Raw genomic sequence first — 27,174 nt, forward strand, 5'->3', positions numbered from 1 at the left:
TATCAAAATAAAAACAATGGATATTTAACAAAATTTAAAACTGACGACTTAATTTACATGAAGCTATTGATCACTTTGGAGAAATTAAATAGGTTATTACAACTAAAATAAATTACGAAATCTACGCAAAAAAGACTACAAGAACAGTGAGAAACAGAATACTGAGTCACAGGTGTAGCTTTTTCTCACCCACACATTTTGTATTTTACCAGTAGTTCTGATCACGTGACGTGTACCAAAGAAAGACCGGATTTGGGACCTTCCCAGATTACTAATTTAGCGGGAAATTTCTTTCTAATGCCCAACATCTTGCAACCCTGTCGAATTTGCACGTTACGCTTTTAATTTGAATGAGGCTTCCGGTGTGAGCTTGTGAAACTGCTCAGTACTTGACGCCGTTCTGCTGTGGGACGGCGCTTGAGCACGGGAGTGCCCCATTCACAGCCACACACTCACATTTTACGCACAGCGGCAGATCACCCAAGAAAGACAAATTAGACGGACACGGTGGACGAAGACGCGTGTGATGAGAATTCAGCCTGGATACATGTGATTATTGAACTTTTCGGGCTAAAACATGCTCGTTTTGAACGAATAAGGACACTGTTCCTCTACTTTTACGCGCACCAAAACCAGCCAGGCGCTGCAGCAGCCACAGTGTGCGTGAATACAACCCACCCTCCGGCTGTGTTTTCTGCGCCCCGCGGTAAGGATGGATACCCGGCTCTCTTTCCGCAGGTATTCACTGCTGGCGCTCCTTTGCGCGGTGTGCACACGGAGCCCCGTGGCTGCTGCGGGAAGGAGCTGCTCCGAAACCCGGCAGGTGTACGCGGAGATGGGCTACAGCACAGGCACCGCTCCGCTGACTCAAATCTCCGGTAAGAGATCAATTAGAGCAGAAATCGAGTGTGCGTAAATCTCAGACGCAGCCAAATCTGCATAGTATAAAGTAAAGTATATATATATATATATATATATATATATATTTTTTTTTTTTTAAAGCGCAGTAAGATCACTAAATCAATAGTGGAACATTCTAAACCCACTTAAAAAAACATAAACTCACAAATAAGCACGAGCTACGCATATCACGGCGAGTTTTCCCTAAAGAGGAACAAAGCAGGGGTAGTTTTCTATAAATTCCAACCACCTCCCTGTGCTGTTTAAATAGGATGATTAAGGGGATGAGCAAATTGCCAACACCGGCGCAACAAAGAACCTCGCCCCTAATTAGTCTTTGCCTACTGGCTCACTGTTAAATCCCTGCGCACACCCCTAAGCTCCTCTGGTAATCTAATAAAAAATATAATGTGGATTTTGGTTATTAGCTAAAGTTTAGGAAATGGATTTCTGGAGGGGAAAGTGCGGAAGAAAAGTACAGTGAAAAGAGTAAAAAAAAAAAAAAAATGTCCATAGTGACGAGCATCTGAAGAGGTCTGTACTTTTGGAGGATCCTGTTTGCATGTGAATGTCAGTGGGAGAGTTGTGCACACACACATTAAAACCACATAGCTCCCCGTGTGTGAGGATTCATTCGTGAGTGGGTGAGACAGTATTGATTGATTTTTCTTTTGGGGTTGTGGTATCACTGCCTGAGTCCTGGCTGACCGTCCCCGGGGCCTCGGGGAGCAGATGGCCCGCGAGAGGGAAGGATGAGGAGAGGCAGTTTAGAAATGGAAATAGAGGGATGAGAGAGGGCTAATAGTGAGACACAGAGAGAACAAAAGAGGCACAGAGAACATCAGCCGGGGTGGAACTGGGAATTGAGACTTTCACAAAATATTCATGTTGGAGTGTTCCTCAGTATATCGAAATAAAGAATTCCCAAGCCCTTTGCTAATTTTGACTGCTGTCCCCCCCCCAACCATGGTTGTTTTTTTGCATATTATTAGTTCTTGCATATCAATGACCAACCTTGAGCTGACAAAGAAAGATGGAAGCTGAATAATTGTCACAGGGGAAATTTATGATTATGCTTCTATTTTTGAAAAGGTTTCCCCACAGAGCAGCTGGATCTGTGAATCAGGAGATGGATATGTGGGTGCAGGTGGAGAATGGAAAATATGCTCGACATGGACCACATCAGAATTATGGTGCCATATAAGACTCAAAGAAGTGGGCAAAGTGGTGGTCAAGAAGCAGAAGTACTGTTCAAATATGGAGATTTCTGTGTATTTCACAAAACCCTATTCCTAATCCTCGATCATTTAAAGTAACATAACTGGCAACACTGCAAGGCTCCTGACATCAGGTTTATAGTCTTGTTTCAATACCGCACGCGTTCAAGTGCCCTTCCAAAAATGGCGGTCAAATTCAGGAGTGCAAAAAAAAAAAATCTTGTTAAGTTCACAAACTGCACTGAACATATAGACTGGGGTTCAATTTCAGGTCTGTGCTTCAGGATAACTGTCAGTGTTCTTGAACAAGACACTTTATCTCCATTGTCCCAGTTCACCCAGTCATAGAGTCTCATCTGTTTCACGCTATGGTACACTCAACAAAAATATAAACACAACACTTTTGGTTTTGCTCCCATTTTGTATGAGATGAACTCAAAGATCTAAAACTTTTTCCACATACACAATATCACCATTTCCCTCAAATATTGTTCACAAACCAGTCTAAATCTGTGATAGTGAGCACTTCGCCTTTGCTGAGATAATCCATCCCACCTCACAGGTGTGCCATATCAAGATGCTGATTAGACACCATGATTAGTGCACAGGTGTGCTTTAGACTGTCCACAATAAAAGGCCACTCTGAAAGGTGCAGTTTTATCACACAGCACAATGCCACAGATGTCGCAAGATTTGAGGGAGCGTGCAATTGGCATGCTGACAGCAGGAATGTCAACCAGAGCTGTTGCTCGTGTATTGAATGTTCATTTTTCTACCATAAGCCGTCTCCAAAGGCGTTTCAGAGAATTTGGCAGTACATCCAACCAGCCTCACAACCGCAGACCACGTGTAACCACACCAGCCCAGGACCTCCACATCCAGCATGTTCACCTCCAAGATCATCTGAGACCAGCCACTCGGACAGCTGCTGGAACAATCGGTTTGCATAACCAAAGAATTTCTGCACAAACTGTCAGAAACCGTCTCAGGGAAGCTCATCTGCATGCTCGTCGTCCTCATCGGGGTCTCGACCTGACTCCAGTTCGTCGTTGTAACCGACTTGAGTGGGCAAATGCTCATATTCGCTGGCGTTTGGCACGTTGGAGAGGTGTTCTCTTCACGGATGAATCTCGGTTCACACTGTCCAGGACAGATGGCAGACAGCGTGTGACGTTGTGTGGGTGAGCGGTTTTCTGATGTCAGTGTTGTGGATCGAGTGGCCCATGGTAGCGGTGGGGTTATGGTATGGGCAGGCGTCTGTTATGGACGAAGAACACAGGTAAATTTTATTGATGGCATTTTGAATGCACAGAGATACTGTGACGAGATCCTGAGGCCCATTGTTGTGCCATACATCCAAGAACATCACCTCATGTTGCAGCAGGATAATGCACGGCCACATGTTGCAAGGATCTGTACACAATTCTTGGAAGCTGAAAATGTCCCAGTTCTTGCATGGCCGGCATACTCACCGGACATGTCACCCATTGAGCATGTTTGGGATGCTCTGGACCGGCGTATACGACAGCGTGTACCAGTTCCTGCCAATATCCAGCAACTTCGCACAGCCATTGAAGAGGAGTGGACCAACATTCCACAGGCCACAATTGACAACCTGATCAACTCTGTGCGAAGGAGATGTGTTGCACTGCATGAGGCAAATGGTGGTCACACCAGATACTGACTGGTATCCCCCCCCAATAAAACAAAACTGCACCTTTCAGAGTGGCTTTTTATTGTGGGCAGTCTAAGGCACACCTGTGCACTAATCATGGTGTCTAATCAGCATCTTGATATGGCACACCTGTAAGGTGGGATGGATTATCTCAGCAAAGGAGAAGTGCTCACTATCACAGATTTAGACTGGTTTGTGAACAATATTTGAGGGAAATGGTGATATTGTGTATGTGGAAAAAGTTTTAGATCTTTGAGTTCATCTCATACAAAATGGGAGCAAAACCAAAAGTGTTGCGTTTATATTTTTGTTGAGTATATTTGGGGATAAACACCAGTCCAATTGGCCTCAAGCCTCGCATAGGACTTCTACATCCTCTACAGAGGATGCAGTCTTAAATTACCTAGTTGCACTGAACAAGGTCTGTTTTTCAGAAATGAAAGTTTTCCAAGAATTGGTGAAGCAGCACATGCCCCCAGTTATACTGGAGACTGTTAGAACACAGATGGATTGCAGTGGGAGACACTCATGAACTGTTATGGTCAATTGCTGCTGGTGGCAACGGCTGACTGCCAACATCAAATGAAGTTAGCATTTTCATTACTATGGTGCAGTAGTCAAACACACCCTAACAGTGTACCAATGTCTGCAATATAGCAGTACATACCACATTGTTAAATCCAATAATTTCCTGAAAACTCATGGATCCTCTGCAGATAGGTGGTTGGAGGTGGGGCGGGGCCATTGGAATAATCTTACAATGAAGAAAAACCCAACTCTCAATCAATCAATAAGATTTATATGCAGTATTTGGCTTGAATTCTAACTATAAAACCCCCAACGTCAGATGTAGTTGAAATATTTTACACTATGAATAGTAAGTCCATTTGGCTGCCCTCTTGTTTGCACTCGAGGTCGGCAGCAAACTCAAGGTGGATCTGCATGATGAATTGGTACAAATTTTACTCCGGATGCTCTTCTTGACACATCTCCTCATTGCATGGAGAAATGTGTCAGGGGTGGGGTTTGACCTGGGAACCTCCCACATTGAAACCAAGTGCGCTAACCACTTGGCCACCACCCCTGCATATTTTACACCTATGAATAAATACTGAAAAAAATTCAGATATCAAACTTGATGAAATGATTAGTTTCTATCATGAAAAAGAACTTAAATAAAAACCCCTCATATTAGATTTTTGATGGAAGAGGAACATTGAAACATTACAAGTTTGCTTTTTCTGTCGCCCTATCAATGATTTGAATCCAGAAAAAGAAACATTTTGTCTAAATTGTAGGGTGTATGTAGTACTGTTTAAATCAACTGTTTCTAATAACTTCCTTAAGGATAAATGTGTGAGTCAGAGTAGATAATAAATAAAACATGTCATGGGATGTAATTTTCTGGCTCACAGTTGCTTTGAGCCTTCGGGCTGCCAGTTTAGATCTCTGGTCCAGGTTGATGAAGCTGAAGCTGCCCTTGTCCATAATATTAATGGTGGGCAAATTGCATTGTTGATCCATTAAAAGCACTTATATTTGATAATTATGGTGGTATTTTTATGATGGTAATGCTGAAATAGTGTTTTTTTTTTTTTTTAAACCTTGCTTTGTCCTGATTTTGCTTTTGTGCAGGTGAACACCTGCGGCTCTGCCCTCAAGACTACACCTGCTGCTCCAGTCAGATGGAGGAGACGCTGTCCTTCCAGAGCGAGAGGGACTTCCTCAAAGCCAACGAAGACAACAGCCAGTTTCTGCAGACCACCTTCACCCAGAGGCACCGCAGGTTTGATGGTGAGCATCCCACTCAGGAAAATAAACAAGCAAAGTAATCAATTATTTAATGTCCTCTCTGAGACAATGGATGGGATGTCCTCTCTGAGTGACATGAGGAATTCTCAAACCATTACATTTTAATCACACATATTATACTGCAAAAACTATTACAAGTTGTCAAACGTATAGTCAAAATATGCAATTACACTCACTATGACAAATTACTTAAGTAATTTCAGTAAGTTATAAAGACTTTTTTTTTAAGATAATGCATCTTAAAAATCTTGCTAAGTGAAATGTCTTGAAAACATCTCATTTGTAACTTTATTTTAATAGTCGTTGGAAATCTTTACAGCGTGCCAAAAAAAAACAAAAAACTTTTTATTTCAGATTTGACTCAAAGCAAGACGATTAAGACTTTTTGACTTAACAAGATATTTCAAATGCATCATCTACAAACAAATCCTTATGTCTTACTGAAATTTTACTTGTTAAGAGATTTGTCTTGTAGTAAATGTAATTAGATATGTTGTCAAGAAATTACACAAATATATGATGAGAAGATATAACATATATACGTAAGATTGGGTTTTTGCAGTGTACTTGTTATCTCACTTTCAAACGAGTTGGCAGAAAAAAAAGACACTTGGGATGCTAAAAACACCACAGAATAGAGTACCGCACTCATAGAGCACAAACCTCCGCCAATACAAGTTTCCAATTCCACAAAGGTTTACCCTTGAAAATTTTTCAAGGTCAAAGTCTTGTTATAGACGTGGCTTTTAATAGATGTGATCAAATGTCACGAGTATGTATTTAGTTCATGCACTTCAAAATTTTTTTGTGTGGTGTTGTCAGGTGTTTTTTTTTTGTTTGTTTGTTTTTTTACACTTTTTTGTTTTCTGAATTCTTTTTCAGATAATTTTCATAGAACATTGGTTATCTCTGCTATGTACAAATTGTCATTGCTTTTTGGCACTTGATTTCTGTCTGATAACTGGAAGATCGACAAACAGATTGGAACATCCATCCAGTTTTGGTGTTGTAGGTAAATCCGTAACACAAAAATGAGAATGACTGAGGCACTTTTGATTGAGATATAATGCAAAATGTACATCAAATGGGCTTTGCAATGTTAAATTCAAATGTCCACAAAATCCACAACCCAGATCAGATCTATATCAAACATTGTCAGGTGATAGTGAGTGCCAGTCTGCACCTCACTTTCAAATATGAGAGTGATTGGGGCATATTTGAATAAGATATAATATAAAATATACATTAAATGGGGTTTTCTGTTATGGTTAGAGATTCGGGTGGAACCAATCCATTGTAGGCAATGAGCCCAAGTGCAGGGAGCTGGACACGGTGAAGAGTACAAAGGAAAATATATTTATTTATAATAAATAAAGTAAAGGTGCTGCGCTGGGGTGCCTGTGGAGAGATGGCCTGCCTCCCGAAATGAGGGAGCTAAAGGATCCCGAGCCACTCTTGAAGGATAATATCAACTAAGGTTTCAGGGTTCAGGACCAGGTGGAACGCTTGCCTCTGAGACCAGGAACTATAGAGAATAAAGACACACAGGGTGAGTGAATGCACTCATAATGCTGGAGCCTCAGAACAGTCACAGTTCATAAAAGGTTTAACACAGGCTGTTTCAGAGGTCAGGAAATAATGTTCTCTTCTTAAGAAATAAAGTTCTCAGTTCAGGAATTGTTCATAAGTTGTATCCAAAGGTCAGAGGTCAAGTGTTGCGTGTTGTAACACAGTTGCAATTAAGCAGGACTTGATACAGCTGGGTTCTCAATTGTTTGATATCAGAATTCATGCAGTTCTTAGGAAAATTTCTTGGAACAGTTCTTTATTATAGCACAGTCACAAACAGGTACAAGTGAGAACGTGATCTCACTGAGATGAGGAGGAACTTAACTGGCGTGTAGTCGAGACGCGCTCTGTGCCAAGAGCCGAGGAGTTCCAAAGTGATGTTTCTGTGCAGGTAGTCAGAGCCAGGATCCAGGTCCACTTGGGAGCTATACCGGAATCATTTGGAACATCAGGAAAAGAGTGTTCGCTCTAATACGGGAATTAGAGGGGAGGCCAGATTACCTGAACTTTTGCTGCGGGACGCTTTGGCATCTTAAGCGCATAGCTGGAAGACGCAGTCAAGGTCACAGGGTGGCATTCAGACTTGATCCTCTTGGAGACTGCCTGGATCATCGAAGGTGGCTCTGGAAGCTGGTGAAACAAGGCAAAACGAAGAAACAGACAAACCCAGCACACAAGTATCTGGCCATACATGAACAGAAAGTCAGGGTTTAAATAGTCTATCAGTAATCAGTCACTCATGTGATCCAGGTGAGAAACAAAACTGATGGCGCCATTTAGTGGAGAAACTAACACACGACACTGGTAAAACAGTTAAAAGGGGCTCTGAGGGAAGTCCTGACATTTTCAATGCTAAATTTAAAGGGCCACAAAATCTGTAATCTGAATCAGATCTGGATCAAACTTTGTCAGCCGATAAAGGACACCATTTTATATCAAATATGAAAGAAATTTGATCTTTTTTGACAGTTATACATTTTTGAAAATTCGTTCAATGTTAAAGATAGGGATTTTCCCAATTTCCAAGATTTTTTTCCTGAGTTTGACCTTTGACCTTGAAAATTAAAACACTTCTTGCCTACAGGATATGAAGCTTCAGTAAAAATTTCATAATGATATATGAAAAATTGTGGACTCCAGGCTGTTCACAAACAAACAAACAAACAAACAAACAAACAAACAAACAAACAAACAAACAAACAAATAAACAAACAAATAAACAGGGGCAAAACCATAACCTCCTCCAACTTTGTTAGTGGAGGTAAATATTGTTTTTGTTCTTTTAAAAAATTGATTGTGACAACATTCTAATTTATTTTCAATCAATGCGTGGCCAGATTTACTGTCCATGTGTCAGTTGCGCGTGTGTCTGGTTGCAGGTTTGCTGCAGTCACAGAGCTGAATTTACACTTTCTCCTCCTACCTGCTGTGTGCTGGTATCACCTTGTTTTCCTCCTCATCCTCTTATATAACGCTCATGATGAATCATTCAGACTCCTAGGAGGAGTGGGAGATTGCTTATGAGCCCTAAAGACTCAGTGCATGTTGCTGCAGTGTGCGCGATCGGGCAGCACGCTTACCCTCAGTGCTGCTGCAGAACACTGCCTTGTATATTAATCTGCGTCTTTCCTGTCTTTGCAGAGTTCTTCAGGGAGCTTATAGACTTATCAGAGAAGTCTATGAACCAGATGTTTACCAAGACCTATGGTCGGCTCTTCACCCAGAATGCACTTGTCTTCCAGGAGCTGTTTGTGGAGCTTCGCAGATATTATTCTGGTTAGTTGAGTGAGTTTATTCACTTCGGTTTGTGTTCAAAGAACAGAAGAGTTGGAACAAGAACTGGAGTTGTATTCCTGCATGTTTAACTCACAGACTCTGTTGCAGATAAAGACCAGGATCAAACAATTTCTGCTAGGAGAAGTCAGATGAAAGTGTAGACTCAAGTGACTATGGCTCCTTTTGGATTTCATCAGACACCATTTGAGTTAACCTGAAGCAATAAACCCCATAGTTCTTTATATCCCATTACTACCTATTCTGAAACGCACGCGCACATGCACTATATGTGTACACTGAAAAAAGAGAATAGCTGAACCAACTTAAAAAAGCATTACATTAGGTAAAACCTGAATGAATTATGTTGTTTGAATTTAAGTTTGTAAGTTAGATCAACTCTAACTTAAAAACTTAAGTTCAAACAACTGGCTTTACCAATTGTAATGCTTTAAGTTGGTTCTTTTTTCAGTGTAATTATAAGAAAAAATACCACGTATGTATGTAATCTGATTAATTTTTTTTTAAGTCCCTGTCGTCTGTAAAGCCAGAAAGGGTTTTAAAGATCAGTGTTCCATCTGTGCATCATCAATCACACTTTATTATACACATGATAACTTGAGTTAAATTCATCTGATTCTCACAAAAGTTGAACTGCACATCCTAAATGGGTGCATTTTAGACAGCTTTCAATTTGAGCTTGATCAGGTTTTGCCAGGAGCCTCGAGGACTTATTTTAATGAATACATTATTACGAGAAATTAACATTAACACACACACACACACACACACACACATGCATGCATACACAGTACAAACATAAAAACACTTGTGATTTAGATGTAAAATCCTGAAATATATTTGAAGAAAGTGCTACATTTCTGAATTTTGTGCTGTGTGTGTGTGGTTAAAAAAAAATCACATCAAAATTTTGGATTAACCTCTTTTATAACGTACTTTTTCTGATATTAGAGTATAGGACAGCTTTTCTAAAATTGAAAAGCAAATTTTATTTTGCATGCAAGAAATGCCTCACTTGTAGAACAGATTATTATTATTTTTTTTTATGTCCCTCTGTTTTTATTGTACGTTTGTCAGTGCACGTCCCGGCTGTGGTAAATGTACAACAGCTCAGTAGCAAAGGTGCACTATTGTGTTTTGAGGAATAATGAAATGCCAAGAAATCTTGTAGAAAAAAGAGAGAATCGGAATCCCTCCGATGCCAGACTGTTTCTATTTCTGTTCCGGATTCTTCTATTTTGGCATGACGGCCACACACTGGCGAGCGTCTTCGCAGGCTGTTGCTGCTTAGTCAACCTGTCTTTGTCTGCCAAACAGCATATGGCTAATTTCAGCCCGATAGAAGTCTATAGACTGGTAAATAGCATATCGATAAGCCGGCGGCAGCCAGTTGTCTAATGTATGGAGACAAACGAGCCCCCAATTAACAAGCACAGCCGGAGGAATCAACACAGAAATATAGGTGAAAAGCAAATTTAAAAGATAAATAAAATCGAAGGGGATAAACATGTTTTACATTAGTGTGTGTTAATTCTTTTAACTCATGTAATCCATAAAAAAAAAAAAAAAAAAAAATCACACTTAACACATTATGTGCCAAGCTAGAGAAGCTAATAGTTATTTAAAAGGGTTGTATTATTCCCCCTTTTTAACAGCTGAAATGTCAGGTACTAACCCAAATGACACACTGGTTGCTGTTGGTGGGGACATAACAAATGTGACTGCAATTTTCTTTGGACAAAATAATGCATTCATTTGTTTTGAAACGCCACCATATTTAGCTGTAAAAATATATATTTTTAAATGATATAGTCTCTTTAAAGTTGAACTCCTTGCCCCTATTTGCTATGACCCTGATTGGCAAATTTGACTTTTCTGGCTGAGCATTTCTGGAACCCACCTTCGTATGTTTGTGCCAAGTTTGGTGCAAATTGTAGTGGAAAAACTTCTGATCCCAATTTAACCTCCCCTGGGCAATTCCAGAACTCACCTCCATAGTTGTTTAACATTTGGTGGAGAGTGGAGTGGAAATCAGAATTTAAACCTTTTACCTCAATAACCTTGACCTTTGCCAAAACAAACCTTTCAGGTCAATTGGGGTTGAAATTGAGGTTGAAATTGGGATTGAAATTGTCAAAGGACCTGGGAGGAATAAAGGAAAAGATAGACAAATAAACCAACATTTTCACCTTTAATCCCAGTGACCTTGATCTTTGCCAAAAACAAACCCTTAAAGGGCAATTCTGGAGCCACCCTTCATTCACATACCCAGTTTGGTGGGAATCCACCAAAATACCTGGGAGGACAACAGACAGGCAAATTAATATGAATGAAACTGTAGTATGATGACTGACTTAGAAGTTTTGGGTACACTCAGTGGGTGCAGTCCAACTCATTGTGGTACATCTGGTAACAGGTGCTCTGTGACATTTGCTGTTTGATCTACAGGGGGCAGTATTAGTTTGACAGAGGTCCTCTCAGAGTTCTGGTCCAGACTGGTGGAGCGGGTCTTCTCTCTGGTCAATCCCCAGTATCAGTTCAGTGAGGACTACTTGGAATGTGTCAGCAAACACGCAGAACAGCTGCAGCCGTTTGGGGATGTTCCTCGAAAACTGCGTGTTCAGGTTTGTGTTATTGAAACAGGTTTGACAGTAATGCAACTTACCAGAAGCTCCAGTTCTGCAGAGTGTCCTGTCCTGTCCTGATGTTTCACATTCAGGTGTCGAGAGCTTTCATCGCAGCCAGAGCCTTAACTCAGGGTTTGGCTACTGGTCGAGATATCGTTAACAAAGCAACAAAGGTGAGCGTTTCTTGTGACATTTTCTTGTTTTCTCACTTCACTGGTAAACTGTTTGACAAATATGATATATTATTACAACAAGAGATGGCAATTTCTTTAGAAATCATGGCATTGCATTATTTTGTCCAAAGAAAATTGCAGTCACATTTGTTATGTCCACACCAACAGCAACCAGTGTGTCATTTGGGTTAGTACCTGACAAAGCCTAGAGATGCACTACATTTGGAATATAGACTCAAGACAAAATCAAGTCTGAGACATTAATCAGCATAAGTTGAAGTGACTACCTCTGACTAATACACTGAGGTCAAAAAGACAGATCTTGAGGAAGGGTTGAGGAGGTTGTAACCCTTGCCTTGACTCACTGGCCAAAGGTTTTATAAAATATGGGAAAAGTCTTGTATAAACAAAGGCTGATTGATGAACACTGTTTCAAGTAGAATTAGATTTCCTGTGTTTTAAAAAAGTTGTGTATTAAAAACAATAACTAGAGAGTTAATATTTACCTTCCCACATTACGTGACAATACATAAACAATGCCATAAAATTTTCAAAATTTTCAAGTGGGCGGGGTTCCAAAGGTACTAGGAATGTGCCTTTGGCACACCCAACAAAGTCTCAACCCTACTTCACCTGATGCTAGATGTACCCCTAAAATGTCAAGACCATCAGAACTACAGTTAAATATTGATGCTAAAAACATGTTCATGCTGGCTTGTGCACCAGCATGCACTCCCAAAATCTCCCCAAATTTCCTGTATTGTCCATTGTGTCAATAGCATGGCCCAAGCAGTGGGTCACCCCTTTGAGTCTGGTCTGCTTGAGGTTTCTTCCTCAAATCATCAGAGGGAGTTTTTCCTTACTACTGTCACCTGTGTGCTTGCTCTAGGGGTTGGTAAGGTTAGACCTTACTTGTGTGAAGTGCCTTGAGGCAACTTTGTTGTGATTTGGTGCTATATAAATGAAAATAAATTGAATTAAAATTGAAATATTGAACCTGCCAACTATCATAAACTTGGAAATTAAAAAGTCAGTCGTAAGGTCTTGGCAAATCTAAAATAAGTGAAACTAGAGATGCAAAATGACACATCTTGAATATACAGTAGTGTTCAGAATAATAGTAGTGTTATGTGACTAAAAAGATTAATCCCGGTTTTGAGTATATTTCTTATTGTTACATGGGAAACAAGGTACCAGTAGATTCAGTAGATTCTCACAAATCCAACAAGACCAAGCATTCATGATATGCACACTCTTAAGGCTATGAAATTGGGCTATTAGTAAAAAAAAAAGTAGAAAAGGGGGTGTTCACAGTAATAGTAGCATCTGCTGTTGACACTACAAACTCAAAACTGTTACGTTCAAACTGCTTTTTTAGCAATCTTGTGAATCACTAAACTAGTATTTAGTTGTATAACCACAGTTTTTCATGATTTCTTCACATCTGCGAGGCATTAATTTTGTTGGTTTGGAACCAAGATTTTGCTCGTTTACTAGTGTGCTTGGGGTCATTGTCTTGTTGAAACACCCATTTCAAGGGCATGTCCTCTTCAGCATAAGGCAACATGACCTCTTCAAGTATTTTGACATATCCAAACTGATCCATGATACCTGCTATGCGATATATAGGCCCAACACCATAGTAGGAGAAACATGCCCATATCATGATGCTTGCACCACCATGCTTCACTGTCTTCACTGTGAACTGTGGCTTGAATTCAGAGTTTGGGGGTCATCTCACAAACTGTCTGCGGCCCTTGGACCCAAAAAGAACAGTTTTACTCTCATTAGTCCACAAAATATTCCTCCATTTCTCTTTCGGCCAGTTGATGTGTTCTTTGGCAAATTGTAACCTCTTCTGCACATGTCTTTTATTTAACAGAGGGACTTTGCAGGGGATTCTTGCAAATAAATTAGCTTCACACAGGCGTCTTCTAACTGTCATAGCACTTACAGGTAACTCCAGACTGTCTTTGATCATCCTAGAGCTGATCAATGGGTGAGCCTTTGCCATTCTGGTTATTCTTCTATCCATTTTGATGGTTGTTTTCTGTTTTCTTCCATGCATCTCTGGGTTTTTGTCCATTTTAAAGCATTGGAGATCATTGTAGACGAACAGCCTATAATTTTTTGCACCTGTGTATAAGTTTTCCCCTCTCCAATCAACTTTTTAATCAAACTATGCTGTTCTTCTGAACAATGTCTTGAACGTCCCATTTTCCTCAGGCTTTCAAAGAGAAAAGCATGTTCAACAGGTGCTGGCTTCATCCTTAAATAGGGGACACCTGATTCACACCTGTTTGTTCCACAAAATTGACGAACTCACTGACTGAATGCCACACTATTATTATTGTGAACACCCCCTTTTCTCCTTTTTTTTTTTTTTTTTACTAATAACCCAATTTCATAGCCTTAAGAGTGTGCATATCATGAATGCTTGGTCTTGTAGGATTTGTGAGAATCTACTGAATCTACTGGTACCTTGTTTCCCATGTAACAATAAGAAATATACTCAAAACCTGGATTAATCTTTTTAGTCACATAGCACTATTATTATTCTGAACACTACTGTAGATGGGGATGGGAATTAATAATTTTTAAAATCAACACCAAGAGCAAAATATTCAGGTCAAATCCAGTCTGTGTCATTAAGTGGTCTGAGGACAAGTGTCATGGAACATTCCATCCAACAGTGATTCTGTTTATTGGTCCGATACCCTGAAAGTTTCCTAATTAGTCTTCTGTGTAGAAAATTAAGGCCTACCGAAGTTTTCAGCATCAGTACAGCTGTTTTTAAGGTTGATGGATGTGAAGATTGATATCATGAAATTACATCTGACATCATGAATCATGAGCTTGCAATGCAGAATGGTCAGAAAAACATACAGGCATTGATAAGAATCAATAACTGATTGAGGCAGATGATTCCCATCGATTCTCAATTCCCACCTATAATCTTGAATCTACCATGTTTGATGACATGGGAGATGAAAGGCTTGAAATAATAGTTGAAATAACACTCGGAACCTGGAACCTGAACCAGCCACCAGTGGTAATAAATTTGGGATCAAGATAATTCCAACTCAACAAATGAAGATATTTACAGCATAACACATTTTCATAATTGTATACATGTATTTACAGTTCTTCCAGATGTCCATGCACTTCCTGTTTCTGCATCAGAGTGAAGCTTTCTCCTGATTAGCAACAATTCTATTATGCTTTTATTTTTACTGGTTTGTTTTTAGCTGACTGCAGATTCAGAGTGTGTTCGCGGCCTGATGCGTCAGTGGTACTGCCCGCTGTGCCGAGGTCTGCCCTCCCTGCCTCCCTGCCACTCCCTATGCCTCAACGTGATGAAGGGCTGCTTAGCCAATCAGGCTGACCTGGACACAGAATGGAACAATTTCATTGGTGGGTAAGGGGCAGAGGCGGGCTTTAGGGGGGATGACCAAGTTCATCCCCCGTACGTACTGTAGTGGTTGTTGAGCGGTCCCGGCTCCACACAGCCATCCGTTTAGAAATGATGTGGTGTTTTCTGCCTCTCGATGGTGGCTCGGAGCGCGGCGCGCCGTGCGCCATTATGGGGCATCCTTAAAGCTGTAGTAACACTCCTTATTCTCTGTGAAGCCTGTAAAATTTTCACAGAAAGCCAGATAAATTTTTCTAATGGTTTCCAGCTGCTTGTCTCTAACAGTTTCTGAAAAAATTCTGAGGGGAAAAAAAGCCCAAGTCATTCCGCCATTTCCTGACAATGAAAATTCGACGAGGGGGCTGGACCACTCCTCCCACAAGGCGTGCTCACAGGCGAATGACGCAACTGACAGGCGTGGAAAAACTCACGCATGCGCACAAAGGTTCAAGCTTGGCTGACGTAAAAACATATGAATCAAATCCATATGGTTTTTGAAAAAAATAATAAGGTCGGATACTTTTCTAATAGACCTCGTATTAGCAGACCAGCTACTTATTCAGTGAGCTACCTGTTCTGCGGTGTAGGACTTCTTCCTGTACTCCACTCCAACCCATGAAGCTGTGACTGGCGATGCAACAGACAAGTTGCACTGTGCACAGTTCCATGAGTCACAGCCACTGAAGCCTAAAGCTCCTTTAGATTTGTCATGGCCGTCTTCCCTCACAAGTCTTTTTGCATAGTCACTGTTTGTAAGAACTGCCCCCCGACTGATTTACCGTGCAGTACTATGATTGGTGTAAATGAAGTCCAAGACATATTCATATTCAGTTGTTTAAAGAAAAGAAAGTATTTGTATTTACAATAATCCTTATCTTTGTCGAATTATCTTCTAAAAATGGAGGGGCTGTGTATAAAAATAGCTCTAATTCATAAATAGTTCGTACCATATTTTTTGTTAAACCAAGTGAATGGAAGATGAAATTTGTAATTTTGAACACATCTTGTGTGTGCTCTGTTGTGGTGCCCAAATCCTTATGGACTTGACAGTAAAATGCATTTGAATATATTTTCTCCTCCCTTCTTAATGTAGAGGATTAAGACAAGAAAAGTGCATGAAATGCTGATGCACATCTTACGAAACTCCTCGACTTGTCCAGTCGTGATTCCTCTCGTCCCGCCTGCTCACCAAATGATCAAGGCTCACTTTCTAATCTTGTAGTCTGGAGGTTTTGAAACTGTGCCATCACCATCAGCGGGTGGCATTTTTTTTTGGTTTGGTTTTGACGCATTTCTGTCACGTACATCTCTTGGCATGGAGAATTTGTGGTTGAACGGACTCATTGCTAATTTTACCATCTCTCCTGCTGTCCTCTTTCAGACGCATTGTACCAGGTTTCAGAGAAGTTGGAAGGGCCATTCAACATGGAGCTTGCAGCCGACTCCATCGCCGTCAAAGTGTCAGAGGCCATCATGCACATGCAGGAAAACAGCGTCAGCATCTCCACCAAGGCAAGGCAATACTCAGGGATGGGACAAGAAATGGGTGGGGCAGGGGGCGGGGTGGCGGGGAGCATTTACGTGAATACGTTCCTGTTAATGAGGATTTCGTGTGAAAGTATTTGCCTGTCCTTTACTCGTTTCCCAAGAGCTGTTGTCATAAAATGTCATCTAACAATCTCTCTTACAAATACACTTGGATATGGGCTGTCATTTTTAATGAGACCACATTCAGTGAAAATGACAGCACAAAAAGCACAACACGTTCACAGTGGGATTAAAATATGGCAGGCGTCCCAGGAGCTAAGACACCCACATCTCATTACAAACAGAAAGCCTCCTGCTCTGTGTGCTTTAGGGAACATGCAGCTCTTTCACTTAAAGCTCAGCTTTGTGTGATTGCAGCCTGTCAGTGACACAGTGTGGCGATAGTCATATTATATATATATATATATATAATATCTGTACCAGCGCACCCCCCCCCCCAAAAAAAAACAAAAAAAACAAAATCCATATAGGTCAGGCTATAATTGGCACCAGTGGGCATGTATAGTTTTTAATAGGGGTGGGACAGCTAGTCATAATAGTCAACTACAACTAGCTAACATCTGACTAGTCAACTATTTTTTATTAGTAGAAAGCCATTTATTAAGTTCATTTAATCCTTAATCCCACCACTCCCTTCACTCAGGGAAGAAAGAAATAGAAAATGTGCAGAACTCTGGGTCTCCTTGACCAGTGTTGGGAACCACTAGGATATAGGAATTCAATATGTAGGTACAGCGACACTGATATCTCATGAAAGATTTGTGCTTTGACACCCTATTCTGGACTAGGGTGATCATATTTTGATTACCGAAAACCAAGACACTCGGCCCGGCAATGAGATACTCAAATGATACTTGAATGTGGGTCAATTTAATGGCCCATTGAAAAACAATGAAAATCAGGACATGTCCTGGGAAAACAGGACACTTGGCCACCCTATTCTGGACTTTGTATCTCTACTCCCAGCTAATGGCTAGGGGTGTAAATCATGAGCTTCTTCATGATTGGATATTATATTGATTCTTAGGTTGACAATATGATGTTTGCTGATATCAAAAGTTCTGCCACGTTTCGATTCAATTCAATGACCTGTGGTCCATATCATGTGCCCATTGTCTGTCTGGCACTAGGCCGCTACCACAGTTTGAATGTGTAAGAAGATGGCATGCATGGACACAGGGATGACATGTGAATGTCAAAGTAAAGGAATCATATGGATCAGTTCTTTTCACTTAGGCATTGCTGATATTGGCTCATCAATTGTTGAATCAACATCAGTCCAGATTGCTGTGTCGTTACAGATACTCATCACTCTACACATTCTGTGTACGGACAAAAACATTTCTGCATTGTACACCGTTTTCCATCTGACTGTCCATACATTTATTCATCCACAGATTTAATCTTATATCTTAAGCTGTAACAGAAGGCTTTATTAGAAAATTAAGTATTCCAACAACCAGAAATACCAATTCACCCACTACTAAAGCAAACAGTCACATTATTCATACCCAGATGGGCAATTAGATGTGCAGAAGATGGATAAATACACAAAATACAATCTGAGTAAAAGATGAGATAATACAAATAAATAAACTAAACTTCTACCTTTTCCTCTTGGAATTAAGGAGACAAATGGCAGGGTGTATAAAAGAATGTTTGAATCTGTTTGTTTTTTATTGGAGGGAGTCTAAGGAGGGAACCAGATGGCAGTAAACGGTGGGAACAATCTAACAGGATAAACTTTGCTTTCTTATGGTCCTGCTCTTTGTAAAGGTTCTGCAAAGAATCTGGTGCAGAACCAATTATTTTGCTGCAGACAATCACCACCGTATTCAGTAAAATTTTTCTGTTCAAAATGTGTTTGACAGATCAGACAATGGCTCGTGCAACAACATGACACCAGAGGGAGCCAGAAAACACACACACACACACACACACACACACACACACACACACACACACACACACACACACACACACACACACACACACACACACACACACACACACACACACACACACACACACACACACACACACACACACACACACACAGAGAGAGAGAGAAATTAAAAGCATGCAGAATAACTAATATAGGATGATCGCTAGGGAGCACAATGAATAACTAATAACAAAAGTATCTGTAAGTGGGCTCTAGCAGCAAATAATACAGAACAAAGTAACACTAAAGGTATGCTGACACTTGCATGCATACACTTGCATGACCTGTGTCATGCAGGAGAGTAAACGCATCTTTAACAGGTGTAAACTGAACGTGAGAGGGGTGTCGGCGCATGCAGTTGCGCAAAAGGAATTTTGAAATGTTCAAAAAATCTTTCACGCATAAATGTCGTGCAACGTGGCGTGATCTGCTCGCCAACACTACGTGCAGCTTGTCAAGTGGAGTAAAGAAGTAGTGAACAGTGTGAGTGGTTGCGCCAGTGCACCGCATCAGCGCGCAGCTCGTCTGAATGATTATAACGAGATGTTAAATCTATCATAAACATACTTTTACAGCTGCACACAAGAAGGAAAGAACATGCAGCTGTTTTACCAAGCCATGACAATATAAACATGACAAATAATCACCTTTTTCGACAGCTCCAAATGCTTTCTCCAGCTCACAAACGGCTGCTGCTGGAGCAGTCCTCTGTAATTCAGGAAGCAATTAGAGTGGTTTTCAGCAGCCAGCTAGCAGAAAAAATTATTAATCCGCTACGAAATAATTATTTTACATATGCAGTGTCCAGCACATAGCATGGAACAAAGCACGGCATCCAGCTGGGAACACATCTGGTGGGATCGTCATGACGACGTGCGTGCAAGTGCGTGCATCAAAGTCGTGCAAGTGTCAGGGCACCTTAAGGGAACACGGAGATGAAACAACATGGAGGAGAAACACCAGATAGCAAGAAAGCAATATGGAATAATGATACTATAATATTATAATAATAATATAATATAGTCATTGTACATAAACATACATACAACAAAATTTGTCCTCTGCATTTAACCCTTCCTAATTACAGTTAGATGCAATCCAACCACTAGGAGCAGTGGGCAGCCAGAGTCACGGCACCTGGGGACCAACTCCAGATGTAGAGACACAGAAAAAGGAGGAGACCCTAAATAAGCATGTTTTTGATTGTGGGAAGAAACCAGAGTGCCCAGAGAAAACTCACACAGACAGAACATGCAAACTCTACACAGAAAGGACTAGAAGTGATCCCACGACCTTCTTGCTGTGAGGCATCAGTGCTAACCACTAACCCAACATATCACATGATACAGATAAGAACAGAAACCTAGAGACCAGAGCACAACACCAGAAATGTGAGCAATGACAGATGACATCTAAGATGGCTTGTACCTCTCAAAAGAAGACATCTCAGTCTTTTGAATTTGAGTCACATGTCTCTGTGACCGCAATGTTACCTTTATTCTCTTTTAAAAATAAGAATATTTTGTTAATGTCACAAGGTCACACTGACATCAGTCTTCATCTGCCCCATCCTTTTTTTTTTTTTTTTGTAAAATGCTATCGCTTCCAGAAAACTACCCACAAGTGGCATGTTAATATTCTTTGGGGAACATACAGAGTTAAAGCTGCTGGTCAGCTAACAGGTCAGTTATTTTCATGGCAAGCTGAAGAAATGATTTGAAAAAAGGCATTAGACCTCTGGAAGTTAAGATGACATTATTTGATATAGAACTGCACTGAGAAAGGAGAAAGAACATGTGCCCCCCCCACACACACACAGTGTTCTGACCTTGACTGCAGCCCATTTAAAAGGGTGGGCGCATCTGACTGCAAATTACAGTACTCTGCTCAGATTTGTGACACTCTAGAACTTTAATAAACATGTATTTTCCCTTGATTACTTCAGGTCTTCCAGGGCTGTGGAAGCCCCAGGCCAGTTCGGGCTAAACGCTCTACAAAGGAGTTAGGGAACAACAGGAGGCCCTTTCGCACGTACAGCCCTGAGGAGAAACCTACCACCGCTGCTGGCACCAACCTGGATCGATTGGTGAGGAAGAAAGTGATTTACTGACCAAAATGGGCGTTGTCATGGTCAGAATACCTCATAGGTGGTCTGATGGGGAAAATGCTGTTGCACACTGTTAATATCTGTATATTGATACACCAGTGTATATGTATGTAGTGAAAATGTTGAACTTTTAGAGAGCTTCACTTATTTTGGCAGGAACATTTGTGTCTCTTGGTCATCTGCCTTTGAGGTCAGGAGCAGCTTGGGAAGAGCTCATGATGTCATGAGGTCACTGGACAGAGGCATCTGGTTATGCCAACACTTTGCAAGAGAGTAAAGATCCAAGTCTTTAGGCTCATGGTGCTTCCAGTCTTAACTGTATCCTTGTGAGACTTTGATGCTAACCAGTGACCTAAGGCAACAACTAGATGTTCTTGGTACAAGGTCCCTTCAGAGGAACCTTGGTATCACTGGAATGACTTTGTATCAAATGAACGATTACTTGGGGAAATTTGGATGAGATGTATTGTGCGTTTTTCGGGTCACGATCCATCATGCAGGTGGCCATCATGCTGTTGAGGACCCCAACGGCTGGAGAAACCTAAGGGGTGCCCATGATTCACCTGGCTGCACCAAATAGATGGTTACTTTTGAGAGGTGGGGATGAAACGGTTGTCTGCCTGGGTAGTTCGCCATCCAGGACCCATGATGGGTTCCATAGTATGATGGATGCAGCAACACATATCACCAGCAAAGATCTGACCGGTCTTGTACAACCAGGAATAAATAGGTTGATAATCCAGAAAGTTGTTTCCTGACTGAAACCACTGAAGCAGAAACATGATGACAACATGACATCAACAGCAGTTAGCCTCAATTTGAATGAAGTATTTGAATGAAGTTACACAATGTAAATAAAGCAATGTGCTGGCTGTTTACACCTGTTTACAAACAGGTAAAAAACAATCAAACAAACAAACAACAACAAGTAAAACCTAAAAACTGAGATAGAAACTGAGACCTTTCATTTATGCCTCTGTCCCTACCTATGGTCATGAATTTTGGATACTTACCCAAAGAACAAGCTCACGGATACAAGTGGCAGAAATGAGATGCCTCTGTTGGGTGTCTAGGCTTACACTCAAGAATAAGGTAAGAAGAATGAATATCTGGTAGGGACTCGGAGTGAAGCATCTGCTTTTTCACATCAAAAGGAGCCAACTGAGGTATTTTGTGTATCACACGAGGATGCCCCCATGTGGTCTTACTAGAGCAGTCTTCCAGACACATCCAACTGGGAGGAGGCCCAGGGGAAGACCCAGGACATACTGGAGGGTTTATACTTCCCAGCTGCCTTGGGAATGCCTCGGGATCCCTCAGAAAGAGTTAGAGGACTTGGCTGAGGACAGGAAAATGTGGGATTAGCTGCTTGGTCAGTTGCCACCATGATCCAGATAAGCTGCAGAAAATAATGAATGAATGAATACATGACTTTTAGTCCAGAAAATACAATGATGTTTTCTTTAAAACAGCCTGTCAGTAGTCAAATGTACCATATTATCACAACATCTGGTATAAATAGCAGCATGTGCCACATATTCAGTCATTCTTGTAAAATGCTCATCACTGGATTTTAAGTGTAATATGGTGAAACTGCAGTCGAGCATGATCAATTTCATGTTCTTTATTCTTCAAGACTTCAACTGTCGATGCAATAGCAGAAAGCAAAGAAAACCAGAACCAAATCCGCAAAACAGAGAGCAACAGAAGAGGTCCAAACAGCTCATATACTGAAGAGTGCAGCGGTCAGAACCACAGAGCCCACACAGTGTTTCTGTTACCACAGAGAGGTCACACAAGACACATGAGCTGCAGAAATGCATGAAACCAAGTGCAGAGGAGAGAGGCAGAGGGACTCTGGTATTCATGTCTATTTATAAAAGAGAACAAACAGAGTTCAATAATTGACACTGCAGATTTAAAAAAGTTTGTAACGTCAGTACTGCACCATCCAGATCTCCTGTCAGTCACACCAAAGAAGGATATTTTAACCAGCTGTGAGTCATACCCATATCTTTCCCACCTCCGTTCAGGTTACCGAGCTGAAGGAACGACTGCGGCCCATGCAGGGCTTCTGGGTGTCCCTCCCACACACCATCTGCAACGATGAGAAGCTGGCTGCTGACGTCACGAATGAAGACCGCTGTTGGAATGGACAAACCCGGGGGAGGTGGGCCACATCAGGGCAAGTCGGGGGGGGGGGGGGGGGGGGGTAGTCGGGTGGATGGTTACCAGCAGAGGAGTAAGTGAGTGATGGCACAGAGGTGCTGGGATGCAACAGATGGACTTGGGTTTATTTCATTTCGCCACTGCCGGTCACCCACACGCTCTCGGCGTGGGTCATCGTACCTTTATGCGCACAGATACACGCTTTATCTGGGCTGCTTCACGCAGGCTGATATTGTTTTGTATTCGTCTGAATCGTGAAGGCAATTCAGAGTGAGAAAGAACAAATCTGCATAATGTACAATCTTCAGTTTGATGCTTTCTATTCCAATTACATCAGGCAACATTTTAATGTGAAAATACACCCACGTCCAGGGCCTTAATCACAAAGCGAAGATGCAGGCAGACATACAATTGGGCTCATAAGTATGTGGACAGTAATGCAATTTGTGTAATTTTTCCCTCTTTAAAATGCCGCAGCTGTGGTGAAATTAAACAATTGAAATGTGCTTGTTGTCAACTTTCAGCTTTAATTCAAAACCTTTCAAAAATACTGTATTGACCACCGTAGTGTGGTTACTATACAGTTGTTAGACTTGGGCGCTAACCAGTGACTTAGGGGGATGACTAATTGTCTTTGCTACCAGGTCATTTCGGAGGAACTTTGGCTGTATTGACTTTGTGTTAATTGAACAGTTACATAGGGGTCCCATATAAGGAATATGACTTACATGGTGAGGAAGCGTCATGTACGACATCGTGTACAGCATATAAACTCCTCACTTGGGGGGAGGAGGAGTAACAGGAAGACAAAGGATAGGAAGGAGAGGAGCAGTCGTAGCCAGTAAACCAGTATTCCTGGTATTTATATTTGTGTATTTATATTTATATTTGCAAATTGTTTTTTACTTTCACTTTTGATGCTCTGTGTGCTTCTTACCCTGTGTGCTGCTATACAATGCTGCTGAAACATCAATTTCCCTGAGGGAGTCTTCCCAAGGGATCAGTAAAGTTCTATCTAATCTAATCTATTCTAAATGCACCACACGGTGCATTTCTCTGTGCAAATATGCCCATGTTTCACCTGGCTGCACCAGATACATAGATGGGTACTTTCAAGAGTTTGGAATGGAGTGGTTGTCTGCCTGGGTGGTTGCTATCCAGGACCCAAAGCAGTTCTGTGGTGGCTGTGACTATGCACAGCACCAGCACACAATTAAAGCCAATTTAATACTTAGCAATAACTAAATTAAATACAAGGATTATCTACTACTATAAGCAACAGGTTCGTTGTCATGTCCCACAGTAGCCTGTACTCAAAATTCTTAAAATGGAGCAATATCTCCACCTGGTGGACATTTATCATTAATGCAGGTACAACAGAATTTCACCAAGAGCTCTAGTTGTTCATAAAAACCATCACGTTTACAGAACATTTTCTTCAGAGTGAGTGGAGCGACACATGAGCCAGTTTGTCTAGTAAGTGAAGACACCACCCAAATAACTCTGAAGGAGCTGCAGGCTTCTGTGGATGTGATTGGAGAAACTTGAGATTGTTTTGTCTGTTGCATCACCAGTTACAGCTTCATGGCTGAGTGGAACATAGAAGGATATTAATACAGGAAAACAAATCAAGTCTGGGTTTGAAGTCGCCCATGTGCACTCTGCCAAACTGTGGATGAAATTTCATAAAATCATCTGTGCTCCACATGTATTTACACAGGTACCTCCCGGATGTGACAGGCAATGGGCTAGTCAGTCAGATCAATAACCCTGAGGTGGAAGTGGATGTTGCACGGCCAGACGTGAGGACCAGACAGCTAATCATGGAGCTCAGGGTGGTGACCAACAAACTAAGACATGCTCAGAGTGGACAAGACATAGACTTCATGGACAGTAAGTATCCATAAGTTTATGGTAAGGCAGTTCTGCCTGGAACAGGCCATCCTCAAAAAGTGAGTGACAACTGTGCACCAAAGAGACTGAGTACAACCAAATGGTCAAAATGAGAGCACCATTGTAAAAATATTTGTGGATCTCATTATTTATATATCATTTTTTTTTGTTTCAGTTGTAGCTTTATGGTTTGCAAGATATTTCAAAAGGACACAAATGGATTTGAGTTAAATTTCATGGCGAGATATGCCTTGAACAAAGGAAGGGTTTGTCAAATTTTGGTGTAGATCAAGATCAAGGAATGGATCTTTCATCTGTGAGTTTAGATTCTGATTTGTTTGAGTCTGAGCTTGCCTTTCAGTATTGATCATTAATCTCTGATCCTGAGTCCTATAGTTTTGCAATCAGGATTGCTCATTAATTTGGTGATGAGGATAAAAGGTCACACTCTACGTACCTTTTGATCTTGAATACAGGACCAAAGCAAGGCATACAAATGGCAATGAAAACACAACCTCCTCAGTGATGATCAAAGATTGGTGATCAGGATCAAAGTTAAATGGTAATGAAAACACAACCTCTTTGGTGATGATTAAAGACTGGCAAGTAGGAACACATAAGCAACTGGGATCTAAGGTCAGGATCAGCATCAGAGAGAGGCAATATAGCTCAAAGAACAGCAATCAATTACTGATCAGGATCAAGCTTAATCAGGATCAAAGCTCAGATATCAAATATGAGTGGTCACAAACAAGAATCAGGATTAAGATCAAAGATCAGCAAACAGGATCTTAAGAAGAGATAATGAAATAAAATGCTAGTGAGAAAAACAGAGGACCATGGGCTGTTGGTGAGGTTATGCGCTTAGAGTGCTCTTCAAGCCATAAACATGTAAACATCCTCACAGAAGTCTAAGAAAACCGGTAAGAACATCTATATGGTGTCTTACATTGTGGTGTAATTATTGCAGTTACTTTACATTCTACAAATCTTTACATAATCTGACTCATGATGTTCTTATTTCAGGTGAGGAAGGCAGTGGTTCAGGGGGTGCAGATAATGGTGAAAGGTATAGCGATGACTGGCCAGGCTATGGGCCTTACTCACCACCTTACAACAAGCCTCCACGTAAAGTCTCCTCTAACCCTGCAAAGCCGCCTCGTGTCCGAGAAAGAAATGGACACAGAAATAACGACCAAGGCCGGGCTCGGTCTGCTACCAGTCAGATCACATTCTCTGTGGTTCCTTTGTTGTCTTTGCCTTTTGTCGTTACTGTTGCCCCCTTGTGGAGATAGCTGGATATTACAATATGAAGTTGATGTTCGGTGTTTAGGCCAGAGAAGCACATTGTGAAAACAATTTGATTCAATTTGGGAACACCAGCAGAAACAAATTAAACATTTTGGAAATTAGCAGTAATCAAAAACATCTTAAATGGCACAAAGTATCTTTTTCCCCCCTAACTGCAAAGCCAGAAAAATTCAATCGCCAGCCTTAATGTATTGTTCTTGTCAAACAGTGGTGAATTTTTAATTCTTACTAGCATCTTTTGGTGCCATTTTTTTGCAGTATTTGGCTTACTGGGATCTCACCGTGCTGTGCTGCTGGACAATAGGATTAAACAGTCTGCATGTTTAAAAAAAATGCTGCCGCAAATAAATTGGAAGCACGCTTGGGAGCTGGAGCTGGTGTTTTCATGGTTCAGTGATCCGTGAGATGGAGATCAGCTGTGCCAGTAATAACACTCTTGATGTGAACAGCTGGCAGCTTTTATTTTTAAACGGATTTAATTAATTTATTGATTTCAGTTTCTGTCCCGTTTTTGTTCATGTCTTGGATAGAGTAAGATTTAATAATGCTGGCTTGAAAAGTCAAAGGTACCACAATGGAAACCAAACATGTTCATTACTTTGAATCTACTTTTAATGACAAGCAGTTGATTTTGTAATATATTGATGCCTTTAATTTATTTCTGATGTTTCATTGTTTTTATTGTTATAGAAAAGGTGAAGTATTAGCATAAATGTCATTAATTTCATAATCAGTGAGTTAACTTTCAAATATCTTATTGATATCACACAAACCGCTTAAAAAGAACACATTCAGCCATGATAAAATGTTGGACAATGAGAGCAGCTGTATTATCAGTTTTTAATAAGGTTCTTGAAATAAGCGTTAGTTAATTTGTAATAAAACTCTTATAAGTCATTACAAGCTTCTTATTACATGTGTTCACAAGACTGTGTTAATAATAACAAAAACATGCTGACTGTTATACAAGGTTTAATAGATAAGAAACCGACACGTTTATTTATTTTTTTTTAACTATATGG

The 27,174-nt window shown here is 40.8% G+C and overlaps 1 protein-coding gene across 2 annotated transcripts; it reads left to right on the top strand.

The window, feature by feature from the left end:
- Window positions 1-439: 439 nt before the first annotated feature.
- gpc2 (glypican 2) lies at window positions 440-26,712 on the top strand. Of its 2 annotated transcripts, none has more exons than XM_034181975.1 (11): window positions 440-878; window positions 5,428-5,586; window positions 8,815-8,949; window positions 11,416-11,591; window positions 11,687-11,767; window positions 15,016-15,181; window positions 16,561-16,691; window positions 20,618-20,758; window positions 22,813-22,949; window positions 24,669-24,841; window positions 25,868-26,712. In XM_034181975.1, exons 1-11 carry the CDS (start codon window positions 713-715, stop codon window positions 26,134-26,136), a joined length of 1,734 nt encoding a protein of 577 aa, XP_034037866.1. In that variant the 5' UTR covers window positions 440-712; the 3' UTR covers window positions 26,137-26,712. The 2 variants fall into 2 exon arrangements, with proteins under 2 accessions (XP_034037866.1, XP_034037867.1); XM_034181976.1 differs by lacking the exon at window positions 440-878 and adding an exon at window positions 1,583-1,704.
- The last annotated feature ends 462 nt before the right edge of the window (window positions 26,713-27,174 follow it).

Source organism: Thalassophryne amazonica, chromosome 11, assembly GCF_902500255.1.
Source record: "Thalassophryne amazonica chromosome 11, fThaAma1.1, whole genome shotgun sequence".
NCBI lineage: Eukaryota > Metazoa > Chordata > Actinopteri > Batrachoidiformes > Batrachoididae > Thalassophryne > Thalassophryne amazonica.

Excerpts from the sequence above, each read along its gene's own strand:
- gpc2 (XM_034181975.1), top strand. The coding sequence starts at position 713 with ATGGATACCCGGCTCTCTTTCCGCAGGTATTCACTGCTGGCGCTCCTT. Across the intron at positions 16,692-20,617 it reads GCGTCAGCATCTCCACCAAG|GTCTTCCAGGGCTGTGGAAG; the intron begins GCAAGGCAATAC and ends TGATTACTTCAG. Across the intron at positions 22,950-24,668 it reads AATGGACAAACCCGGGGGAG|GTACCTCCCGGATGTGACAG; the intron begins GTGGGCCACATC and ends GTATTTACACAG.